This window comes from Electrona antarctica (genome assembly GCF_951216825.1).
Source record: "Electrona antarctica genome assembly, chromosome: 20".
In the NCBI taxonomy this organism is placed as follows: Eukaryota; Metazoa; Chordata; class Actinopteri; order Myctophiformes; family Myctophidae; genus Electrona; species Electrona antarctica.
In genome coordinates this window covers 9,272,365-9,299,144 of record NC_136801.1, presented here as the reverse complement: position 1 = coordinate 9,299,144, position 26,780 = coordinate 9,272,365, and the positions used below count along the sequence as shown (strand labels likewise).

Below are 26,780 nucleotides of genomic sequence, written 5' to 3'. Positions count from 1 at the left end.
ACACACACACACACACACACACACACACACACACACACACACACACACACACACGCCTATGATCACCCCCAGTCACAGGTAAATTCCCCTTTAGGCTAGTGGTTGGGATATTGGCTTTCCAAGCGGGAGACCATAGATCGATCCCCGGGTGACACACACAAAGGGAGAGTGAATAAGAGACAGAGACAAGAGAGAAAATGAATAAGGTTTGTGTGAGTGTGCTCCTGTATAATTGGCCATGTTCAGGGGGCCTATACGTCTACAGTACGTCTGTCTGCTAATTAAACGTCGGCTGTATTAAATATGGGCATATTAAAGCCTAATTAGAAATCTCAGAGTCATGGAGCAAGACATATAGATCACCTTAACAGCCCTGAACACAAGCAAGCGAATTAAAAACATAACACTGATCACGAGAACTATTTTCCAAACCGTTTTGCACTGTAGAAGAAGTGGTGTCCTTTACGACAAAATAAATGTAATCAGAAAAAGCTCAGTGATCTGAAAACATGGCCAAGCTAGAGGTGTGCATAGTTGAGCCACGTGCCTCACAGCCTTCCATCTGGGGCATCAGTCTGAAAACTCCCTTCTTTAAACTCCCCATTCTTGTTCCACAGGGGTTCCTCTTCAAACCACAGAGTTAAAAATCATAGAGAGGGCACCGGAAATCCCTTCCCATTCACTTGTATGGTGTTGCTCACCCAGTGCAACACCCCTTCTTCCGGAATGGAAAAGTGTGAGGGGCTATTTGTGTCCTACATGTATGCGACAGATTTTTGTCGACTCGCAGGAGCAGTGTAGTGTCACCTCCGCGCGCAAACCCGAGCGCAAGCTTGTGCGTATGCTCGTGAGTCGAGCCCATTGGACGAAACCGTGCACATTTAGCTTGAGACCCAAAATAGATATGTGGTGTCTCCCCCAAACTTTCAAAAATAGTAAAAATAAAATAGTCGCTTGTAGATGGGCTATTTTCAAAAATGTATATTATAATACACATACTATACAGGTATATTGGTAGTGTATTTCACACCATGTTTGCTTTGGCTTTTTTAGCACCCTCTGGTGGATTTGCACAGACAGACAGACAGACAGACAGACAGACAGACAGACAGACAGAGACATAATCACAATAATGTTGCACTCACTAAATGCAGGTCAACTGTGACATTTATACAAATGATGCTGTTGCTGCTAAAAAATAATTGTGTTTGTTCTGGTGGATTCTCTGAGAGTAATACTGGAATGAATAACAGCAGCCTATAGTGTATGTCCCATCTCTGATTTACAGGTAGACACCGATGGTTTGCAAAGAGGTTAACTTATGACTCAATTAGAATGTGAGGCAGAGCATGAAATGTGATAATTGTAGTTGTGCTACAGTACTTTTAAGTACCACAAGGAGGTAGAAACATAGCCTCTCTGGGAAGCAGCTAGTTACTGCATACTGTGGTCTGATAACCTTGGACCTGCAAAATATCAATCTAAAATAATGTGCAATGAATGCATTCTCCAATTTGTTTGCCATAAGTCAGCCATTTTAGCCATAAGAAGTCAGAATTCAAGAATTCTGACTTGTTGAAGAAAGGATTTACAGAGATTAAAATAGGTTGCATTTTGCATCCCAAAACGCAGTTTATAGTTAAGTGACACAATAAAACAATGACCTCTGCATCCACGGGATGCACTACTGTACTGTTTTTTATTCTAGTTTATTTTGCTAGCTTTAGTTATAATAATCATTTATTCTTCTGTTTTTTACATGAATATAACCACATTATAACCATATAAAATTAAATGGGAGTTAAATGCTGCAATTTGTAAAAATGCAAAATATGACTCCTAACGTCGTTGAAGTGGGACTCATAAAATGTCCCTGGGACTCATCTAAAAGACCATCCCTGCATCCTGGGACTCATTACATTGAAAACCTATTTACATCACTGGATTTACACAAGTTCAAATGAAGCAGCATGCATCATGAGATAAATGTGTCCTGTGAAAACATAACCCCCGGTTATTGTAAGAGTGTGTGTGTCTGTGTGCGTGCGTGCGTGCGTGCGTCATTTTTCCTTGTACAGTACAGTATGTACAATGTTTGTTACTTTGAAGATTTTGAATATTAACCCATTTTTCATTCTAAAAATGTCTTCTATATCCTGACAGTTTTCTGAAAACTATGTCAGTCGTTCTTCGATTTTTCAAAAATAGCAGACCTACAAGCTCGTAGCGCGCCACTCGGTGGCGCGCTATGAGCTTGTAGATCTGCTATTTTTCAATAGCTAAAGCATAACATAATGCTAACACCGAAAGGGGTTCCCGCCCAAAATGGGTTAATGAAATTAATTAAATTAATGAATATTTGAAAATAGCCAATCTTCAAGCTTGTCGATCTTCCATTAACTTTTGATTTGATTTGGTTGAGCAACCCATAGCGATGATTTAATTGGCTGAGCGAAGTACGTATTGAGGGAAAAAGTGAGGACAGAAAAGTGAAGACGGAAAAGAGAGGACGCAAATTGTGATTGGCCGGAATGAGATGATCTACGATGATGCATGATGATAAGAGCGCCCCTCACTTCACACAGGTGTGATTTTGTTACTTTGGTACTGTATGTATATTTTGATGCCAATAGCACGTGAAAGTTTGAATAAAGGCCTTTTACTTAACAGAGTTTATACTGTGTTTTTACTTTTACTTAAATAAGAAAATACTTCTTCCACCACTGCCATAATGAGAGGCAGATTTAAAAAAAAAACTCTACCCAAACCTTTTGTTTGTTTTATCGTATAAAAATGAATGAGTTCTATAAATAGGAGAGGGGCATGATACGATTAGTCTGGTAAAGCCGGGTTGCTGAAGTGTTTTCAGTGTATGTGTGTGGTTAGACACCCCCCACTCCGAGCCTCACAGCTCCAAACATTGTCACATGTTAAAGTAGGCCGCAACATTGCATTAACCACGTTAACCCTGCCGTCACTATTTTGGGTAGGGTTGGGACCCAGAACCGGAGGAACGAGATCCAACATTGGGGAACTGGAATCGGTTCCATCACATTCTGAACCTTTTCCGTTTTATCACAATGTCAAAGCTCAGCTGGAATGTGGACTTCACTTCAGCTATACAATTACAATACCAATGAATCTCAAACTTTTTTTTTTCAAGGATCACCATAACTCTGAAAGTGCATAAATGGAACCAAATGGGTCCATTGGTTCCATTTGTATATACTCTCAGAGTTACAGACCTGTAAGGGTCCATTTGGAACCCCTATAGGAATTGTTAAACGGAACAGTTAAGCCTAAGGAATCGGACCGTTAAGAGGTACCAGAGTCCAAAAGGAACCAGAGTCATTCAAATTCTAAAGGATCCCAACCCTCATTTTGGGAATGTCATCATTGGCTTGTAGATCGGATATTTGTGCTGCACAACACCGTTGTATGACAAAGTGTAAAACAGGGCTTTAAGTGATTAAAACACAGAATAAACACCTTTGACAGGGGGAGCAAAAGGAATAATATGTCTGTGTTACACAACAGCACTATTTAAGCACCCAGGGTGCTGCACTGCTAGTAAAACACTACGGTCGGCTTTAGCTAAGTCTTAGCGTAGGTCATTAGTTCAATAGTGTGGGAAAATATGACCATATGGCTTTAAAAAGAATGCCTGACTTTTGTTACTCCTACTTTTGTAACCAAGTATAGTGCTTTATTGGGTCGTCCACTCACAGTTAGCAGTTGTTGTATTGAGTTGTGCTTGAAATGTACTGTAATTCTGCAAACTGTTAATAACTTAAATCAATCAAAGATGGTAGGTGTTGCGCTCCACCTCAGCTGATGGTAGGTGTTGCGCTCCACCTCAGCTGATGGGTCATATCTATTGCACTCCATACTCAGCTGATGGGTGGTAGGTGTCCCATACTCTCCCAGGGGTCTAGCGCAATGATAGACGGGATAGACTCTGGTGTTCTGGGATAATACCGTCAATAAGCCTCTCCAACCTACAGTAGCCTATACTTACTTACTAAACCATGTAAGTAAGTGTACATTCCCATGTAGGTTTACGCTATATATAATTGTGGCATCCACTTCAATGCATAGGGGTTGACACTAAGGTCTCAGATATGTTCTAGTTGCCAAAAGATCATGCGCACTTAAACGGGTAAGACCACTTTTTGAGAGGTTTGGGTTGTTTTCTTACCTTATTATGGGCAAACTAGTCCATTCCATGAGTTATTTCGCTCTGTTGTGCAAAAGAAATCCCTCATTGACTTCCATTGTAACGGGGAAACAGCTCTCAACATCACTCTTTTAGCACATAAACCAACGCAACAAAAGCTGATTCTGACAGGTTATAAGTGACATCAAGGTTTTATTTTTAATACAAAAATGTCAATTTTGTCTTGTTTTGACTAATTTGTGTAGAAAGAAGATCCGGTAGGTATGCCTACGCCGACCGCATCACTGCTGTTCGTGTTGAGTAAAAAACGATCTGATTGGACCAAAACTGTACACCCACTCCTGAAGCGTATTATTGGAATGCTGTTGAGCCACGACGGGGACGTAAACAAATGGATTTGATCTTGTCCGCTTGTCACTAAAAACATACACAATGGACGTGTTTGAGGGAGACACTTTAGAAGACACTTTAAAAGAAGTGTCTGTGTCTGGGACTGCTCGTATGTGAGGCTGCAGCTGGGTGCATCTCAAACAGCGTGGAGACTTGTTTAGAAACAAAACCTCGCAAGATGTCACCGCGAGATTTGGGAACGCCGTAGTACTGCTTCAGTATATCTCCGACTAAAATAGTCTTAAAAGACGAAAATAAAACCGCATGAGTTTTCCTGATGTGATAACCTGTCACAGGAATCAGCTTTTGTTGCGTTGGTTTATGTGCTAAAAGAGTGACTTTGAGAGCTGTTTCCCCGTTACAATGGAAGTCAATGGGCTGGTATTTTTATTTATTAAATTGCTAATAAACAACACAATGGAGCGAAATAACTCATGGAATGGACTAGTTTGCCCATAATAAGGTAAGAAAACAACCCAAACCTCTAAAAAAGTGGTCTTACCCTTTAAGTAAATCTTCCATTATGAAATAATTAATATTTCATTTTAATTAGCGTTCAATTTAAAGACCCAGTGAAATGAAAAATACGTATTTCACACTTTTAAACCACATCTGTGGTCATCATATGAGCATACCTAACAATGGATGCCAAAGAAAAGGGGACATTTTAATTTTTGTGCATTTTTGTATGTAGGAGAAAACTATCGCACACCTAGCAATCAGGCGTATGCACAGGTACGTAGGCCAGTGGACATCAATGAAAGCAATAAGGTACACCCAATGCCTGAGGAAGGTCCCTAGTGACCGAAACGTTGCTTCATTAAATAAGACAATACTCTTGTGCCGAGCAGATACACAGTGTGCGGGTGTACCTTATTGATGTGCATTTTTATATAAAAAGTCAATACAAATTAAATTTTACTTCCTGAAAACGAACTGCGTGATGACGTGTCGAGGCCCACATCAATAAAAGCCAATAAAAATGAAGCTCACCGTTTGATTGCCATTGCTGCATATTGTCCTTCAAACACAGCTAAAACATTATAGGGTAGAAATAAGCCACATCGCCTGAAGGGATGTGACGCTCTGATTGGTTCAGAAACTTCAGAGCCAGAGTTTCAAGATGAAACTTCAAAATAAAATGCCCAAATTAACCATTTCACCATGTCTTTAAAAGTTATGTGAAAATGGCACATTGTAAGTCAACAGTGCACTACATTTTACACACAGAGCTCTTATTTTGAAGTCAACCGACTGGACGGCAAGGGTTAACATTAGACACGTGCTAAGCTTTGACCGTTCAATAAACAAATAAAAGGTCAGTAGGTATATACTGGTCTGGCATTGCGGTTTGAATCTGACATAAGGAAAGCTTTATAAGCTGATTGCTGCATTCTTGTATTTTCACACGTTGGGAACTAGGGAACCGCAGCACATGCGACAAATGTCTGTGGATGGGATTTTTGTCCAAAGCACTTTACATAGATTGTGCAATAAATTGACCAATTCAAACTTCAAAGTTAACACACATTCATACAATGATGGCAGAGGAAACAATGCAAGGCACCAACCTGCAGCACATCGGGAGCAAGTATAGGGGTTCAGAATCGGGCTCAAGGACACTTTGACACTAACTCTGGGGGAGCCCGGGGTCGAACTTGGAGTGGGAACCTCGCGCCCGGTTCCCATCCGGGCAGGAGACCAGCCACTCTACCCCTGAGCCACTGGCACGGGTGGGATGCAGCCGTAGTCATAGTTTTGGATATACAAGGTTTCCACCCGACAGCAACAATATGACGTTTCTTGGCCTTGTGCTGTGAGTTGATGCTTTGCAGATATCTTTGCCCTCAGGCAGAAACCTTGCATCTCCATATCTGAACTTTTTACGTTATTTTCCCCCCGTAAATGAATGCCCTACATATTCATGCAAGAGTGTCGCTCAGTCAACAGTAGTGCAAATATTTTCACAATTTTAAAATGTTAAAATATATTTTTTTAAATGAATGGTTTTGGACATACAGGTTTGAGGTCCTTGGCACGAACACATTTTTGAGAACCACTGATCTATGAAATCTAAGAAAAACACCAAACCAACCGTAGAGCAATTTCATATTTTGCAGTGTGATGTGGCTTACAGAAGAAAATGTGCTGTTATTATGTGGCCCAAAAATAAGATACGAGCGGATGCTACGAAAGGACATGACCTGAGATCCTGAATGTCTGTAGGTTCATCTTTCCCCTTTGCAGTGGTGGACACAAGTACATTTAGACAAGAACTGTACAATTTTGTGGTACTTAATGTACGTGAGTATTTCAATTTTCTTAATACTTTATATTTCTGAGAGGCAATTGTACTATTTACTCCACTACTAATTATTTGGCATCTTTAATAACATATACCACTTACGCTCTGTTGTATGCACTATACGGACCATACGGATGAAAATCAGCTTTTGGCTAACTCTGGCTTATTTACATGGATGTGAAAACGATGTTGATTAATGTGCACCCTGGAAAATAAATAAATAAAAAAAATAATTAAATACAAGACTTAGACTTTTATACTCCTCATTTTGGTATTTCTACTTCCATTTAAAAAATAAAAAATAAACTGATAGTACTTCTTCCACCCCTGGCCCTCTTCAACGCTGCTTTAATAAAAAAGGAAAAGCACTGCAGCCAAATGGGAACGTCCAGAAATGAAGGGTAGTAATTTCCCCAACCACCTGGCACTTTGAAATCCAATCACACAGAACCTACTGATGCTCAGCTACAGGGAGACGTTTGGGACGAACACAAACAAAGAGACTTCTTCTACTAGCCCTAGCAGTCCAAGTGTACCAGTGTCAAAGCCGAAGACGGCAATCCAAACTATAACATATACCTGTACAGTGTCCGAGTCAAAGCATGAGTTAGAAATGCCACATCCAGTTTAAATACGAGCAGCAAGGGTGTCAGTGGCTCAGGCCGTAGAGCAGTTGCGTGGGAATTGAAAGGTTACCCAGTTCTATTCCCAGCTACCCCTGGGATAGTGTTGAAGTGTCTAGACACTTCGACTGCTCCCCATGAGCAGGTTGGTGCCTTGCAAGGTTTCCTCTGCCATCGATGTGTGAATGGGAGTGTGAGGGCAATGCACATTGTATAGGGCATAGCACTGGGCGCGGTTTTCTGTCAATGCTGAAAAACCTGTCATTCATTTTTCCCATAAAGATAAAGATAAACAAAGGATATTTATTAAAATGTAGTATATCATATAATTAAATATATTTAAGAAGAAAGTCACAGAATCAAAGGTTATATGGTCATGAATCACCAGGATCCTGGATGGCTTAATTCTAGGCTTAAAATAATTGATTGTTTTGTAAATCTCTATGGGAAAAATGAATGGCAGATTTTTCAGTGGAACCAGAAAACGTAAGTTACGTATGTAACTATGGTTCTATGAGTCCCGAATGACCGCCAGAGGCGGTGCTTAAGCACTGAATACGTCCCTTCGCGCATGCGCAGTCGAGTATTTTATACCAACAATGTCAATTTTGACCCCGTGATGACCCGGAGTCGTCTATATCTTCCGGCAGTCACCAGGGGCTCAGTCCCTACAGAATCTTCTCGCGAGCACACGAGGATTCTGAGTGACAAGAGTGCTCTGGCGGTCATTCGGGACTCATAGAACCATAGTTACATACGTAACTTACGTTCTATTTCGTCCCTGCTGACCGCCAGAGGCGGTGCTTAAGCACTGAATGACTTATACCAGCAAAGTCACGAGGAATCCTGATTACAAACCTCAAAGAGTAGAACCGGAGGATTCGGGGAAGAGGACCACGTCCAATGGGTGTGGAGTGGCAACATTCACCCTGTAGTACCTTGAGAAAGTGCCTGCCGAAGCCCATGAGGCGGCGGCACAAATGTCCTCCAAGGGCACCCCTCTCATGGCAGCCCATGATGTGGAAATGCTCCTTGTAGAGTGGCACCGTACGCCCGATGGTACGGGAAGGTTACTTACCTCATAGGCGTGGCTGATTGTGTCCACAATCCAGTGGGACAGGCGCTGCTTTGAGAGAGCGCCGCCTTTGTTCACACCATTATGGCAGAGGAATAGCTGCTCTGCCCGCCTGATGCGTGCAGTAGCACCAATGTAGGCTCTCAGGGCCCGGACTGGGCACAACAGCTCCAGTTTGTCTGTAACCTCCCCAGGTGGGGGGTTAAATCGGGCCAGCCTGATAGGCTGGTTGAGGTGAGGCTGCGACAGCACCTTTGGGAGGAATGCTATGTTTGGCCACAGCGTGACCCCTGAGCCGTCTGCGTTCCACCTCAGACATGTCTCACTGACTGACAGGGCGTGCAGCTCACTGACGCGCTTTGCCGATGTAATGGCCAGGAGGAAAGATGTCTTGCACGACGCCCACTTCAACTCCGCCTGTGCCAGGGGTTCGAAGGGAGGCCCGCACAGGGCGTCCAATACCCGGTTAAGGTCCCATGACGGAGCTCTCGGAGCTCTCGGGGGATGCAACCTCTGAGCACCTCTCAGGAAGAGGGACACCAGGTTGTGGCTCCCTACCGTGCGGTCCTTAATTGTAACGTGGCGGCAGGATATTGCTGCCACGTAAACTTTCAAGGTAGAGGGAGATCGGCCCTTACCTAGTAGGGATTGCAGGAACTCCAGGATCGTGGGTACTGGGCAGTGTACTGGGTCTTCGCCCAGATCCCTGCACCAGCTGGAAAACAGCTTCCACCTGTTGTCATACTGTAGCCTGGTGGACGGCGCTCTGGCGTTCAGTATTGTGTGCCTCACCGGGCTGCTCAGCGGTGGCTCCGGCCCCTGAGCAGCCAGACGCACAGCTGGAGGCGTTGTGGGCATGGGTGCCAGATCCGGCCTCCCAGCTGTGACAATAGGTCCCTCCTGTCGGGAAGGCGCCAAGGCGCTCCGTGGCAGAGGCTGTGGAGCAGGGGGAACCATGTCCTCCCTGGCCAAAAGGGGGCCACCAGCAGGATGGTGTGACCCTCCTGAACGACCCTCTGGAGGATCATGCGTACCAGAGGAAGTGGTGGGAATGCATATAGCAGCTCTTGTGGCCAAGGGTGCGACAGTGCGTCCAGGCCCAGAGGACTGTCGGTTTCCACTAGGGAGAACCAGCGGGGGCAGTGGGTTGACTCCTCTGAGGCGAGGAGGTCCACCTGTGCTCTCCCGAAGCGGGCCCAGATGGTGTGCACCACATCCGGATGGAGGCGCCATTCCCCTGACGGGGGCTTCTGGCGGGAGAGGAAGTCCGCAAGGTGGTTCCGCTCCCCTGGTATGTGCACCGCCCGTAGGCTGGTGAGACGGGGGGCCGCCCACGTCAGCAGGTCTGTGGACACCTCTAGCAGTCGTGCAGACTTGGTTCCGCCCTGATGGTTGATGTGGTATACGGTTGATGTGTTGTCTGACCGTATGAGGATGTGCCTGCCTCTCAGATATGGCAGGAAGTGTTGTAGGGCCAGGTGCACCGCCCGCAGCTCCAGCACGTTTATGTGGTCTAGGCGGTCTTCCGCAGACCACTGGTCGCGAGCTGTCCTGCTCTGCCACACCGCACCCCAGCCCAGGGGGCAGGCGTCGGTGGTGACGATCTCCCTGCGAGAGGGAATGGACCGCATAGGGACCCCCCTCGACAGGTACGCCCTGTCTCTCCATGGGGCTAGGGCGAGTAGACACTGTCGTGACACTGTTATTTTCCTGTGTCTGTGCCGCTCGGCATCCAAATGAAAGCTGTTCAGCCACCTCTGCAGGGGGCGCAACCGCAGCAAACCCAGGGGGACAACGGCCACCACGGACGTCAGTTTTCCCAAGAGGCAGAGGAATGTGACAAACGACAGCCGACTGCCTCTCCGAAACATGGGAAGAAACTTTAAAATGTCGTCCACCCGGCGGGAGGACGGACATGCTTTCATCGTTATGGTGTGTAAAGCCAGACCAATAAACGTTGTGGTTTGGGATGGGGTCAGGCAACTCTTTTCCGCATTTACCTTGAGACCCAGCCGGGCTGCGTGGGACAGGAGACGTGCTGTGTCCTCGGCTACCTGCGCCTGGGATGGCGCGCAAATCAGCCAGTCGTCGAGATATGGGAGGATCTTGACGCCCTGCGACTGGAGAGGCGCCAGCGCCGCTGCCACACACCTTGTGAATACTCTCGGGGAGAGGGAGAGCCCGAACGGCAGGACTCTGAACTGCCAGTGGCGGTCTCGATAGGCAAACCGCAGGAACTGGCGGTGTTGCCGAGCAATGGGGACATGAAAGTATGCGTCCTCTAGGTCCACTGATGTGAACCATTCCCCGTGGGCGATGGATTGCAGGACTTCTATTGTGGTCAGCATATGGAACGGAATGACCTTCATAAATGTGTTCAGTACCCTTAGGTCTAAGACGGGACGAAGCCCGCCTGTCTTTTTTCCCACTAGAAAGTATGTCGAGTAGAACCCCCTGGGGTGCTCCCGGGGGTCTACTGCTTCGATGGCGCCCTTGGCCAGGAGGGTGGACAGCTCCTGGTCTAGGGCAAGGGCCTTTGCCGGGTCGGCTATGGTGGTCATTCTGACCCGGCCGGCTGTGGGGGGCCGGCGTCGGAACTGGAGCTTGTACCCGTGGGTTAAGGTGGCAACCACCCACGGGTCCGAAGCTTGAGCAGCCCAGTACCTGAGCTGCTGAGGTGTAAAGTATCCGACGGCCGGCCCCGTGGTCTCAGCGTCTGCCCCCCCGGCCCCTAGGGGCCCTGGGGGGGGGTCCGCCACGGCCCGGGGCTCGAAACTGCCTAACGGAGGACCGGCCAGGGTTATGGCCCTGCCTCTGTTCGGTACGCTGAGCCGTGCGCTGGCCCCCGGTGGGGGCCTGTGGCAGGCGAGCTCGGGTGGCGGCCGAGGGGCCTCTGCTCCTGTTAGGAGGCCCATCTGGGGGAGGCATGCGCTGTCGCCGTAGGCTTGACAGCTGCTCCTTGTCCTCCCTGGCCCGGATTGTGCGGTCTAGCGCTTCCCGCGCAGCTGGGCCAAATATCGTTCCCGGCACCACTGGGAGACCACGCAGGGTTGCCCTGGTTTTCTCGGTCAGGTTGGCCTGCGAGAGCCAGACTTGGCGCCGCGCCTGAACCAGGGTGGACATCATCCGTCCAAGCTCTCGTGACATGAGGCCGAATGCCTCCAGTGATGCGTCACAGAGGGTGTTGGAGTCTGCGAGCTCTGCGGGCTCTGCACTTTCGTTGTCCGCCTGCAGAGAAGCCGAGAGGGCAAGCATGAGGTGTGACAGGGAGTTAGAGATCCTCCCGGCACGGGCTCCTGCGTCATAAGCCCTTATGAGGAGGTCGTCGGTGTTCCTGCACTGGGGTCGGGGGCACCTGGCATCCTGCCCTAGCACCTCGTCGGAGTCGATGACTAGGGATGCAATACAAGGCTCTACAGCCGGCATGCGATGCAGGCCGACTCCTTCCGCGTCGTCCATGGCCGCAAGAGTACGCCCATCATTAGAGAGACGAGAGCAAGCCTTTGAGTCTCTCCAGCATGTATGTAGCTCCTTCAGAAAGTCCTCTGAGTGAGGAACGGTGAAGTTAGTGGGGGCTGGCTTGTGCTTGAAGAAGCGGCTTGACGGGGCTGACCCCGCCTGCTGCGGTCCAGCCAGGCCCTGACGTTCAAGAGCCAAGTACAGGACGGCTCTCATGGAGCTGTCCCCCGTCTCAGTCAGGCAGGTCTGGGCTGACGAGTAAGAGCCATGCGCCGAGGCCTCGGAAGCCCCATCTGTCCCATCCACCTCATTGTCGTGGAAGTCAGTGGCTGAAGCCGCCAGGGACAGAGTGTCATGGTCCCGATCCTCAGGGACCAGGTGTGGCATCGGAGGAGTAGGTACTTCTGCGTCCTCCGGAGGAATCTCGGGCTGACGGGCCATGAGTATGGCCCTCATTCGGGCCAGGTCGGCAGACAGCTGGTCGACCTTGGATGATAACCTATGGTCAGGCCCCGCCCTTCTCTTGGAAGCGAGGGTCGAGGTAGCAAGTGTGGTGGACTGACGCTTGGTAGCCCTGGTCTGGCGTCGAGGCAGCCGGCCCGATGGGGGGAGCTCGCCTTCGGCCATTTCCACCTGTGCCAATCTGGCTGCCCTCACCTCCCGGGGCATGATGGTGCAGTTCATGCACGGGTTGTCACCGAGTGCCTCCCTCAGATGTTGGGGGCCAAGGCACCCAGGGCAGAGGTCATGCCCATCCTCTGGCCGCAGAGGAGCCTGGCAGGAGGTGCAGAGGTGGTGGTGGGATTCATCCATGGTAACCCGCACCAGTCGTATCTAGCCCAGGGCGCGGACGCTACTGGTCGCTAGGGGTGGAGCCGTATGCTGGAGGGAGGGAGCGCGGACGCTGCCTGTGCCAGCAGAGGCTTGTTGGCTGTGCTGTAGGCCGCTTAAGCTGGGGGAGGGGGCGCGCACGCCGCCTATGCCAGCTAAAACAGAGGCTAACAGAGGCTAGTACTGTAAATGCACTATGCACAGCCCTTGCTAGAAGGTTGTATATATATATATAAGAAACAATAACCTATAAAGGGGCAACCAGTCTGGGTAAGCCGAAATTAAAGTGCACTATTGAAAACAAGTGCGGACTGAATCAGTCAAGTTAAATTATAAGAACCTTGGTTACGGAAGTAACCTCGAGGTTACGCCGTGGCGAGAAACAAAAACGGCTAGAAAAAGCTGCCCTATTATAGAGAGAATATAATATACAAAGGTATAATATAGAAAGTAAGTATTAAGTAAGTACACTACACAGAATGAGTGTCAAACTGAGTTGCACCGTGCTGGAGCGTGTCGCGTCGCAGACACGGGCTAATAAACAGAAAAATAAACAAATAGCGTCGACTGACGATTGTGTCACAGTGTTGGGAGCGGGCCGCGCTAACGCTAGCCGTCACTAACACTGCAGCATAGCATTCATGGGAATCAGAGGTTGAACATCGTAAGCTAGCAAAGAGGAACGACTATCCGTTCAGCTTTAACCTGTGCTGAACGGGACGCTCAGGTCACCGTTCATAGCACGCAACCGTGTGTATGGCAGGGAAGCGGCGCGCACGCAGCCTATGCTAAACAGAGGTTGTTTGCTTACCTTTGTTCCCACGGTGAAAAGAAGAAGTGTGAAGTCAAGCTCCACTCGAAAACGTAGTATTAGGTCACAGTTCCTGGAGGGCGAACACGCGTCGCTACTCCGACCAATCTAATGGTCACGAAACTACTAGCGACCTAGAAATAGTTCTGTAATAGTGCAGTTCAATTCTGCTGTAGAACTTTGTCGAACTTGCGCGAGCGAGAAGAAATTAGGGACTGAGCCCCTGGTGACTGCCGGAAGATATAGACGACTCCGGGTCATCACGGGGTCAAAATTGACATTGTTGGTATAAAATACTCGACTGCGCATGCGCGAAGGGACGTATTCAGTGCTTAAGCACCGCCTCTGGCGGTCAGCAGGGACGAAATAGAACCATGCCCACCGCTATGTCCTATATCCTTCTTTTGTTTAAAGTGGGTCTTTTCTATTGGCCTAAATTATTGTCTATCGACATTCATGAATCCACTTGCTGACCGGCTGTCACTATTGGGCAATTGTTTTTATAGGGGTTTCTTGTGACCCTACCATTAACATCCTATGGCAGGCAAAAATGTCAAACTTTCCTTTTGCTTTGCCGTTTTTAGCCCAAGGAGTGCATTTTGTGCAAAACTAATGCTTGGAATGGATTCAGAATCATGAAAACCCCCTAGTTTGACATGTCACATGCTACTTAAGTTTGACATTTTTGCCTGCCATAGGATGTTAATGGTAGGGTCACAAGAAACCCCATTAGAAAAGTTTGCCCAATAGTGACAGCCGGTCAGCAAGTGGATTCATGAATGTATGTACAGTATATAGACAATATTTTAGGCCAATAAAAAAAGACTATATACCAAATGTCTCACCCCATAACCCCGGCTGCCGGTCTACTATAGCGATTTGGATAAAGGTGCATAAATGCACCATTTAGAGCTTAGCCTTTCTCACCAGCTTGTTCTGTGTGTTAACTTTCCTTGTGATGACAAGACATGCATGGCAAAGACAAGGACACTAGCTGCCATACACTGGACATCTGCTGCAACATGTTGCTCACATGTGTGTGTGCGTGTGCGTGTGCGTGTGCGTGTGCGTGCGTGCGTGCGTGCGTGCGTGCGTGCGTGCGTGCGTGCGTGCGTCTCATGTCTCCAGTGGGTGAGTGAGGGAGACAGAGTGAAATGAATAGAAGGGGAACAATGGGAAATAGAGGTCAGGGTTCCCTGTGACAGCAGAGCTCTGTCGACAAGACTCTACAGCCTCTCACTGTGACACCTGAAGTCCTGAACCCAATACCTGCCTGTCACACTCAGCACCCAGAGAAGGAGCCAGTGGGGAACGGACACTACAGTATCTCAACCTGTACGTGAGGATACTGCAAGTGGGCCGCTAAATAATTGGCAAAACACTAACATTATACTGATAATATAACATTAATATAAATGTGTTGTATTTTTTTTCTTTAAAACCTTGAAAAATGCATTGCCATACCGGTAAATGCGAACTTAAAGTATACTGCGGTGGTTCCATTCATTTAAGCCCAACCACAATTGATTAACTGATCATTAATAAAAATAAACATTGTCTGAAAATGCACACGGCCCACCCGTCTGAACACTTAACCGTCTGCCCGCCGGAAACGAGGAACACAAGGGTGTAAATTAATAAACTAGCCCGCCAAACCCGAGATTCTCGGGTTTGAGCGCTTGTATTCTTTAATCCATTTTTGATAAATCGTAATGCTAGCTGATGTTGCTACCCGCATCAACACAGTGGGACACTGTGGCCACGGCCATTTTGAACATGCGCGCGCATCCACTTCCAGTCTAAGCCCACCATTCACAGCTCTGTATCTCAGAAACAACATTGAGGGGCCGTTTCTGGTGAATACAAAGGTTTTCAACGGGCTGTAGCAGGCGGGCAGACACTCGCGGTCGCCTTTTTCAACCACCGACCGACACAACAACATCCGGGCAACAACACACACACAGCAGGTTGTCAATGTAATATTCGGTTACGGATATTTGGCTCTTCAAAGTAAGTGTTACGCACGATAAAACCTTGGCAGTACGCTATCGAGGGATTCATTAATGCTGGCGGTTAAAGTATTTAACATGGCGGCCACGAACGCTTGTGATGTGGAGAAGGTAGAGAACCACTGCACTAAAGCCTTTACTGGATACGACCGAATCAGACGACTGAAAGACTGCAAGCTCAATTTCTTCTCCAATCAGCTAAGATAAATGGAAGGGAAAGTACAGTACCACGCAACAGCACAACATTAAACGCGTGCTAAAACAGAAAACTATGATCAAAAATATTTCATATAACATGATAAATAATCATATAAGTATATAACTAAATAAGTCAATAAATCCTTATCTGCCAATAAATCCTTTAACAGCAAAAGAGAGAAGTGTCCGGTCTGTGCGAACAACTGGCATATCGATACATGGAACAGTCAGGTGCTACTGTAGGTCCTCTGTACTGTACCTTGCGCTGGAAGATTACCAGTAAACGTCACCAGTAGCAGGATAGTGGATATTTTTTTCCCGTTTGTAATAGTCTACCAAGTCCGACATTTCCCCTTGAGGAGGGTCTGTGCTGTTTGTTCAGTACATGCACCCATGCTAGTTCTCATCCTGTCCTGTAATGAGTCTCTCTAGCTGGATGGCTGCTGAGATGGAGGAGGCCAGAGGTTGAGCGGCTAACCTACAGCATCATAATTGGCAGAATGACACTTCACTCTCAGCAGACGGTACCAAACAGCACATCCACTCTATATTAATAGTAGTAGTATCAGACACGTGTTCGCCTTGAGTTCTCGTGTGAGTCACTAAGCAGCTCCGGAACCATACTGTACTTTTTTGCCATTTTATGCTATTGGTTCACATTAGAGATAATTTTCTAGGAAATGCACAAACTGTAAAGTCGCACTCGCCCTGTCTCAGCCTCACTCTTTCAGGACTATGGGGCCAATGTTAAGGTAATATCAATATCAATGAAGAAATTCAATGTTCCTTATTATATTATGCGAGTGGATGGGGAATTAAAATGCAGCATCTTTAAAGTGCCTGCTGAGACTACAGATGGATTCATGGGAATACTTTATAACTCTGCACTGCTGGATTGACAGTCAAGCTACTTGGCGAAGAAAAACAAACGTCAGCCATGCATGTAGGAGGAAACCCACGGGAGACAGGTTTACCTGCTGAAAAACTCATTTCACCACATGGCACTCAGCCAAGAACACATTTAAACTAAGAGTCTTATTCCTGATCGCCTAGTGACAGCGGAACATTAGCCGTTTGTCTGATAAAAACACATTTTACATGAGCCAGAGTGACACATCTACACTGCAATAATAGAATACAACAGTACCCTCACAAAGCTGTGCATGTTGTACATGCACACACAATTGCAGCATAAATGCACATGGACCTGCAATACACAGAACGCAAAGCAAGCAAATACTGAGATGAAAGTCGTTCTAACTTCTACCACAAAAATACATTATCTTTCCAGTGGTGCCTTTCACAGATCACATCCTGGCAGGCCAATACAGTGTGCACACAGTGATCTGGTCATGTAAGCCTGGGAGATTCACTGTCAATGTATATCTCTGTTCTTGTAGCCTGCCCCAGCCTGTGTGATTTCTAGTCTAGAGGAGCGGGTGCCGGCGAAAACAGGCGGTGGATCCTATTGATTCACCGATGTGGGAGCGCCTGCCCCCACCCCCCTCCCACCCCCTCCAGAAAATAGTGGAGAACACTGACGTCACCAAATTTGGAGCGATGCCCCTCTGCACTGTTATTGGTTAGCGAAATACAAGTTGGCTCCCACTTCCTATCACCAACGATCGCATAGTTAAATCGGCTCTGATGACTAGACTGTGTGAGTGTGTGTGTGTGTGTGTGTGTGTGTGTGTGTGTGTGTGTGTGTGTGTGTGTGTGTGTGTGTGTGTGTGTGTGTGTGTGTGTGTGTGTGTGTGTGTGTGTGTGAGTGAGTGAGTGAGTGAGTGAGTGAGTGAGTGAGTGTGTGCGCGCGTGCGCGCGCATGTGTGTGTGTGCACAGCGTTTGTGTAAGCATGTTCAAAAGGAGGCAAGAGCCATGCACCCATTCGTCTCTGCCTGCATTGATGTTGAAGCAAAACAAATCTTGTCACCATTTGAAGGAATAAGGAACACATGAAAGCACACAAGACACAAATTACTAAGAGGGGACCTCAATACATCTGACACAACAGAGACAGAGTCAACCTAACTTGACATTAAAACAACCGTGAAGTCATTTTAGCCGCTTGAAGAAACAAGCACACTTGTCTTGTCTGTTTGCAACTAATATCTATTTTATAGGACTTGGCACTTGTGGTTTAAAACAATTCATAATTAAGGCTCAAAACCTCCTTTTCTTTCTAATCCAAGGCAATGAATCCAATGAAAATGTGTGTTTTTACAACAGCTCCAAGCCATTCATCTTATTGCAGTAAACAGCATAATAATAGCTTTTCAAGGCAATGATTTCTTTTTGATCCTTCAGGACGGTACTGCAGAAAAGATAACTGTATACCCCAGCACATTTAGCACTACATTTTCCAGATGAGTGGTTCGGGGTTGAATGAGTAAACTCTTGAACAGTCAACAGTGTTTGTGAAGCGAGTTTCTTAATATGCTTTGGTGCTGGTAAAGCAGTCAAAATGCTCGTGGCATCCTTTCAAGAACATGAAACCACTGAGGTTCACCAGTGAAGGAGGGAAGTCTCGAGTGAGACGCTACATCTCGAGGCCTATAGCTGGTAGACACAGTCAGAGAATTCTTCTGAGCTCATGGTCACCATTGGTAATTGTGTTTACAAAATTATAGGGTCCTCTCCACACTCGCTGTTTTCCATTCTGTTGCAAGCAAGGCATTAGGGCTTCTCTAATATAATCTCCCTCCACTTGTGTTGCTGAAACATCACAAAGCAGATGGACTTACTTACCTCTCTGATGGCCACACCCCCATGGGAGCCTGTCACAGACAGGGAACGTCTCCCTTGACATCGAGCTGTCACAGGGACAAAAATGACAGAGGGAGGAGGGCCAGTGGCTGTCACATCGCAAAAAAGAAGCTGTCTTTCAGAGCTTGCAAAAGTGGTTTGCAGCATCACAGCAGAGCCCTGAGGCCCTGACCTGTGGACATTGCCACACTCAGACAAGAGATAATAAATGATGCAACGGAAAACAGTGCTTTCTCAAAACACCAGACCTAGCAAGCAGAGGTACATTCCATCACTGTAATTGTACTCCTGTTGTGAGTAGACTAGACTAAAGCAACACTGCAAAATCATTAACGTCAAGAGTGTAACTAGAAAAGTGTGATCTTCGGAGCACAGATATAGAAATTGGAAGTCAATCATAGACATAGTCAATCGAAACAGGATGACTGATACTTAATCACGACTCCTCCAGACATAATATAGTTTTGGACAGTCTGTAAGAAAATAATCAAAATAGAAAGAAAATGGACAAAACTCTGGGTAGTTCTGTCATGATCCAAGGCATCCATTAGAAAAATGAGTATGTATAGGTTCAGGAGTTATAGCTCAAAACGTGAACCGGTGGTGCTAAATATAATCTAATCTAAAACAGTAGCCTCACAGTAACACATTGCTACAGTATAGTGCAGCTATGCCATGAATTTCACATTAGTGCACAGACCTCTCAGGTGCTCACTCTTTCTGTAATCTTCATTAGAGCGTAGTCTTAAACTACAGTCTCTAATCTGGAGATGGAATGAGGCAGATCATAAATGTCAGTATAATGTGCATCTAAACAAGACATAGTCTAATAACAACAAGGCCTCCCTGTCAATTATTTACCATGTGCGCTGTTTGTGATCACAATGCAGGGCCAGTTGAGCTTTTACCCCTTCCCCATCTTACAATTACGTCCCAAATGACTCTTGTCTTTTCAATGTATTTCTACTTCATTAGACAGGCGCTGTGTGTGTAGGGGAGTAGAACTGTGCTGGGTGAGGGGGCTGTAAAGTAGGAGTTTGTAAAGTAAGGCCGGGGGTTGTACAGGGGAAATGAGACCCAGACTGTGAGCTGAATTTGAATCCTAGACAGTACATTTTCCAGATGGAGAACTGTCTGATACGCCTCTGTATTTCACAATTTGGGCCAACAAACAGCGTCCCTCTTCCTCTGTTTGCTTGGAAAAAAGTCAATACATCTGATGTAGTGAAATCACAGCAACAGAGAAGACAAACAAGCAAACATGTCTGTTTGCATTTAACATTGGTTTTGCCAGGCATAGCACTTTGCATCGTTTTTCCAATCATTCATAATTAATACCACAAGGTTCCAAACCAGAGAGCGATTTTTACATCAAGGCACAGCAGCATTCAATGAGAACATCTCCGTTTTGCACAACATGAAATCTATTCATATCCTCACAGTAAATCGTGGCAATAATGGCTCGGCTTTCCATTTCGAGGCTGTGATTTATTTCTGATATCTTCACTGAGATGAGATTACAGGTTGTCCGGAGAGATGACACCATCTGTACGTCACCTCAAACCAACATGGTGAAAAACTATTTTTAAACTCGTCTCACCTGAGCCGTTCCTCCTCCGCCTTCCTGAGCCTCATGTCGCGCTGCACCACCTTCAGGACGTGCTCCGCCTCGTCGTCCGTCAGGCCCGACAGGTCCAGCTTGCGGCCCATCTCCCTTGGCGTCGCCACGGCGCTCTGCTGCTGGTGGTCCCGGGGGGGAGGAGGAGAGATACAGATGGTGCTGCTGCTCCGGGGGCCGAGGCTGGGACAACCCTGGTTGAGAAAAGAGAAGGGAAGAAGGGAGGTGGGGAGACGCATGAGAAATCGATGTGTTTAAATGATTTTTTTTGTGGCTTTCGCCTGTATTTTATATATTTTATGGAGGGACAGACAGTAGGCTGACAGGAAATGGGGGAGAGAGATGGGGGGAAGACATGCAGTAAAGGCCGTCGGGATCGGGAGTCGAACCCGCGGCACACTGCCAGACTGGATTACCAGCCAAGGTGCCTGGACCGCTGAGCCACGGCCCAGGCCGAAATCGATGTGTTTGTGTGTGCGGCACACGTGCATGGAATCATTTCACTGACAGTCACAAATTTGGACTTCCCTGCCGATGACTAAACAGAATTTAAGAACAAGTCCTCTACATAGATGGGGGGTCTTAATTCAAAGAAAACGAGGTGAGTGATGAACAAGTAGTGGAGGTGAGTCCAGAGTGGTTGGTGAGTGAAAGACAGACGGAGAAGGTCCATTAAAATGGTTGTCTAAAACGAGACGGCAGTGCACCAGCAGTGGATTGAGCAGCAGTGACTCATACAAGGGTGTACTGTACATACAATTCAATTCAATTCAATTCAATTCAATTCAATTCAATTCAATTCAATTCAATTCAATTCAATTCAATTCAATTCAATTATTTCCATTCTCTAGCAAAAGGCTGCAGCATCACAATGCTTCTTCCCAAAGCCCTCATGCAACTTATTATCTCAGCAGGTTTGGTAATGGGCCCTAAGGTCCTACAGGCCTTCTTCAGAGGTACCACTGAGCGCATACCCTGCATCACTGCCTGGTATGGGATTGGGAACTGTACTGACCTCCTCACCCGCAAATCAATGTAGAGGGTTGTGCGGTCAGCTAAGTTAATCAGTGGATGAGAGCTCCCTCTATCCAGGACATTATGCCACGGACGTTGTGTCAGCAAAGCTCACAGGCTTATCAAAGACCCATCCCATCCAAACCACATACTGTTTCAGATGCCTGTGCTACAAAGGGCAGTAGATTTCTAAATAGCTAGTAGCTACTTCCCCCAGGTTTTTCCTTTTATATTTATTTAGTTTACCTTTTCCGGGTGCAAACTCAGTTTCAAGGCCATGTGTGAGTATTTTGCGGTCGTTCGTGCAGGTATACAGTATCTCCAAAATTACTTTTTCTGAGTCAGTGGTTTCCAGTTTCCACTGGCAACTACTAAAACAGACACGAGACAACAATTAGTCAGTGTGCTAGGCAAGCACAAGCACACAGGCTTCCATACAAATGTGCACACGAAACTTTTCTCGCAGTCTGAGCTAAAATCGGTGAAAAGCTGTGAAATCCAGCAGCAATCTGCTATCACACAGCTTACAGTACATGCAGTGCCGCTCACAAAGGCCCTTCATTTAACCCATTCAGGCCTGACGTCGAAATAAAAAAAGAAACATTTTCTAAATCATGACAATTTTCTGAAAGATTTGAGGCACATTTTAACGATTTTTCAAAAATAGCAGACCTACAAGTTCATAGCGCGCCACTCGGTGGCGCGCTATGAGCTTGTAGATCTGCTATTTTTCAATAGCTAAATTATAACATAATGTTTATAACGCTAACGCTAACGTGACATGGATGCGTTCCAGGTCTCAATGGATTAATTCAAGCAGATGGACAATGGAATGGACCTTGGCTTTCTTCTCCACAGAGATGAGCAGATGACTAACACTATCAGCCTACACGTTATTCAGATATTATTCAGATACGTTGGATAGATATTATGTTCTTAGCTTGCTTATGATTCTTGATGACTATTTCTATGTATTTGACCTTGTGTTGTTCTTGCTTACTGTAAATCGCTCTGGATTAAGAGCGTCTGCTAAATACTTAAATTGTAAATCCACTTTTTCTAAAAAATCACACCCGTGTGAACTGAGTGGTGCCAACCCCCCCCCCCCCCCCCCCCCCCCCCCACCCCCTCTCTCTCTCTCTCTCTCTCTCTCTCTCTCTCTCTCTCTCTCGTGCGGATGTGTGTGAGTGAGGAGCGTGGTGCGGAGTGAGGTTACGGAGTGAGTGTTTGGTCTATCTATACTCTGTCTATGCTTGCTCTTCTATCTCGCTAGTGTTGGGTTTTGCGGTTTTTGCACTGGTCTAGTGTTTAAACTGCTGTTGGTGGTTTTGTGTTTGCTGTTCGCTGACGGCTTTCAGCGTCGCCATGGCTTTCACAACTCTCACAAGGAAGCATGGTTTTAAGATCTCGCCAGCTTTCCCGTGCTCTGTAGAGGACTGCAGTTTAGCGGTCGCAAAAGTAGTCGGACCCGCTAGCGTTAAATCTGCTGCCAGAATGAATGGTGGCGTTGTGATTTTTGTCGATGGGATGAATAAAGCAAACGCTGTGATCGAGAGGGGCGTTGAGATAAAGGGCACGCTTGTGAAAGTAACGCCACTCGCAATGCCATCGAGTAAAGTGTTTCTGTCAAACGTCCCCCCATTCATTGATGATGAACTGATAGTGAGAGAGTTGACCAAGTTTGGGAAGGTGGTGTCGCCGATTAAAAAGCTCCCGTCAGGGTGTAAATCACCTGAGTTGCGACATGTTGTTTCTCACAGGAGAATGCTGTTCATGATTTTGAGAAACAGGAGTAAAGAGCTGATTACAGGCTTTAAGATCAAAGTCGACAATTTTGAATACACTTTATTTGCTACAACCGAGAATATGAAGTGCTTTGGCTGTGGGGTGGAAGGGCACTTGATAAGGTCCTGTCCAGAGAGGGTTGTTGACTCTGGCGAGGGGACAAGCAATGCTACCAGGGGGGGGAGGGGGAGTAATCCCTGGGGAAAAAATGTTGAAAAGGAGATGGGAAACGTTAATGGGGATGGTACTGGGAGTGGGCAGGTGGGTGAAGATGAAGGAGTAAATGCTGAACCCGAGTTGTTGGCAGAGAATGTCAATAAAGATGGGGGGGGAACTGAGCAAACAGGTGAAGATGAAGGGGAAAAAGAAAATAGCCAGCAGGAAAACAGTGGAGGTGAAGGAGAAATGGTTAATGCTGAACCTGTGGCTGACACAAGTTCCCAAGAGGACAGTAGTCCTCCTGTCAGTCAAGTGGAGGAGGGAGGGGCTAAAGTAGCTGACATGGAGATGGGGGCTGAGGAGGAAGGGGTGAAGGTGGTGGGGCAGAAAAGAAAGGCAAAAGGTTCAAATGGGACAAAAGCAAAAAAAGTGACCGAGGGGAAAAGTGAACTCAATTCAGACGATAGTACTTGTGGTTGGGTGAGCGATGATGAAACATGTGTAAAAAAGAAAAATGTCTATGGGGTGTCAGAAATGAAACGTTTTTTGCAGAAAACAAAAAACAAGAGACTGATCGATGTTGAAAAGTACTTCCCAGATAGTAAGGGTTTTGTGAAGGCTGCCAGGCAAAACATGAAGTTAGCAGAAGGAGTATGCTTTACCAGGCAAGAGATTTTCAGAGTGAAGAAACTGGTGCAGAGGATTGATGCGGAATTAGAATGGTGATGGTGGTGGTGCCGCTGGGTTCCTTCTGTGCGCTGGGTCCTCTTTTGCATTTGGTTCTGTCTTTAATGGACATGAAGATTAACTGGACAATGAAACAGCCGGCCACTTGTGAGGTGGGTTGGCTTTGGTTGACTGGACAATGGTGGAGCGGCTGGAGCCCGCTACGAGTGCTACGTGTAGACTCGGATTCTCAGACGGACCTCTCGTTGGAAGGGCCAGGATGGACCTTCATCACATGCCAACATCGAGGCTCACTCACAGCCTGTGTGACAGTGGTCATGGTGGAGCTGTTGGATGTAGCTGGTCAGAGCTTGGTGGATGCAGGAGCAATAGCTGATCTGTTGGGGCTGATATCACCTTGCCGTGTGGGTTGTTTCCCAGAACTGTGCATCGAAAAACTATCTATGAAAGATACTGAACATGAGAATCACAGGAGGGGAGAGGAAAGTGGACTTGTACTGTACTGTTGTGTTGTGTCCAGAGACGGGCTGGGTGTGGAGGAGGACTCGGCGTATAGGGGGGGTTCAGGGGCAGCAGCAGCATGTCACTGGCTGAACCCTCTGCACTGGTTTGTTGCAGCAATGGTCTTTTGAATATGAATAATGATGTTTTGTTTTTTTGTTTCGAGTTGTATGCAAGATGCCATGTTTGACTGAAAACAAGTAAAGCTTTTGCTGTTCTTTTTTAGTTTGTAAATAAAAAGGTTTTATAAAAAGTCAAAAAGTCTCTCTCATTAGCAGGCAACAGTGCATCTCTCTGTCTCTGCCACAACAGCGCCCCTACTGGTACTCATGAGTCACACATGAGTCACACACATTAACACGAGTCACATAGGTGAACACGGACATTGCTGTTCCTTGGAGTGGTTGCACTACTCAAAAAAATACCTACATACAAACTCATCATTGTGGGTTGATGATCTTGTACCCTTTCAGAGTTTCAGAGCGGTAATTTGGTTCTGGAGTGGACTATCAATCATTTTGACTGATAATACAGAGTACAGACGTATTTATAACTTCTCTCCACATCTCAACTGCCCAATAATCCAACGAGACTAATACCAATCTGCTGGCAAATCAAGCTGACCTTTCCCACAGAGGAAACAAAGCACAGACAATCTTTCATTGGTCAGACAGTCAGTGGATGTTTGGTTTGGCTTCCTGCTGCTGTCTTAAGGTACTGGTTAAGTAAATGCACCGCTGCACAGTACACTACCTACCTACCTACCTGCATACTGTGCAGCCACAGGAGAGAGACATTATTTAGTCCTGCTTTTTATAGCAAGGCTGTCAAGGACGGGATGTGTCATTAATTACACCAATGAGTCTTTTTCCTGAGCTGCAGGAACCATTCAGTGACTCAGACAGAAACTCAGGGACAGACCGAAGGCTACAGCCATTCACATGAAAAACCTGTTGCACAAATACACACAAACATCCACTCATACATCCGTAAAGTCCCTGCACATCACATATGCTATGCACCACTGTAGCTAACACAGTAGCACAGATCTGCTCTCGGCCTGTAGTCAATGCAGAATAGTGTGTAAGATAAGATTAACCATCCCTAATGATCCCCAATAAAAAGGTTATTGATCTGCCCTGGGTTGCTGAATGCGATAGAAAGATAGACAGATAATGAATGCATTTATTTTGTAAAACACTTTTCCAAACAAAGTGCTTCACAGAAATAACCATAAAGTGATAGAACAGCAAAGTAAAATCTGAGAGTAAAATATTAAAACAATAATGACAACATAAAAGCTAAATACATTGATGAAAAGGAATTCACATAAAAGTATGTAATCAGAAGTGATTTAAAATTGTGTTTTCAGAAGTGATTTAAAAGGACAGACAGACAGACAGACAGACAGACAGACAGACAGACAGACAGACAGACAGATCTGCTACACCACCAAGATACCCATGTACCTGTCTAAATACTTCCTTAATGTCAACGAAGTCCACACCCACAACACCAGACGGAGTTCAACAAACCATGTGCCACCCAGATTCGGCTCAAACAATTGGGACTAAATTCATTAATTCTCCTATGCCACCAAAATGTGGAACTTCCAACAGCCATTACGAATGTGAATCCCTTGACTCCTTCAGAACCACTCTCAAAGGGCACCTACGGACGGCTGCAATTCGAAACTGGCCCCCGTAAATAAAGTCAGTCCCCACTTTATGATGATTTTCTGTTTTTTGAGGGGCGCCATAGCCCCTCCTATATTCAGCTATAGTTTTAGATCTTTGTCCTAATACAAACATTCAATGCCATTGACAATGAATGGAGAATTTACATATATGTCTGAGCAAATCTGTATTTTGATAATGTATGGTAAGAGCGCCCCTCACTTCACACGGGTGTGATTTTTTAAATAGAAGTGTATATTTGTATACGTCTCGAAATGTTCTGATGAATTGAAAATGGTGGACCCTGTTGTGTGTCCACAGTGTCCACAGTAACAGTTTTTGTATTGGCTTGTGCTTTCGTTTGAAATGTACCCATTCTGCATACTGTGAAATAAGATTTTCAATCAATCAAAGCACAGCAGCAGGCATGAAACGCAGGATAGAAACACAAAACAAGAATAGAGAGATGCAACTAAGATTTTAAATTTAAAAAAATGATGTAATTGGACGACTGGTGTCAATTTCACTGGCATTTCAGGTTTCATGCAGGTTTCAAGTGACATGCTGATTCTAGGTTTGACCCTGACACTTGTCTGGTGACTGCTGTTGCCTAGGTTTGACCCTGACATTTGTCTGGTGACTGCTGTTGCCTAGGTTTGACCCTGACATTTGTCTAGTGACTGCTGTTGCCTAGGTTT

General features: G+C 46.3%; 1 protein-coding gene across 1 annotated transcript in view; it reads right to left on the bottom strand.

Moving 5' to 3' along the window:
- The window catches only part of myripb (myosin VIIA and Rab interacting protein b), a 215,285-nt gene that overhangs the window by 180,475 nt on the left and 8,030 nt on the right, over positions 1-26,780 (bottom strand). Inside the window, exon 2 of the mRNA XM_079489302.1 lies at positions 20,243-20,454. Coding sequence (XP_079345428.1) covers positions 20,243-20,352 — 110 coding nt within the window. The 5' untranslated portion in view covers positions 20,353-20,454. The remainder of the gene's footprint in view (positions 1-20,242; positions 20,455-26,780) is intronic.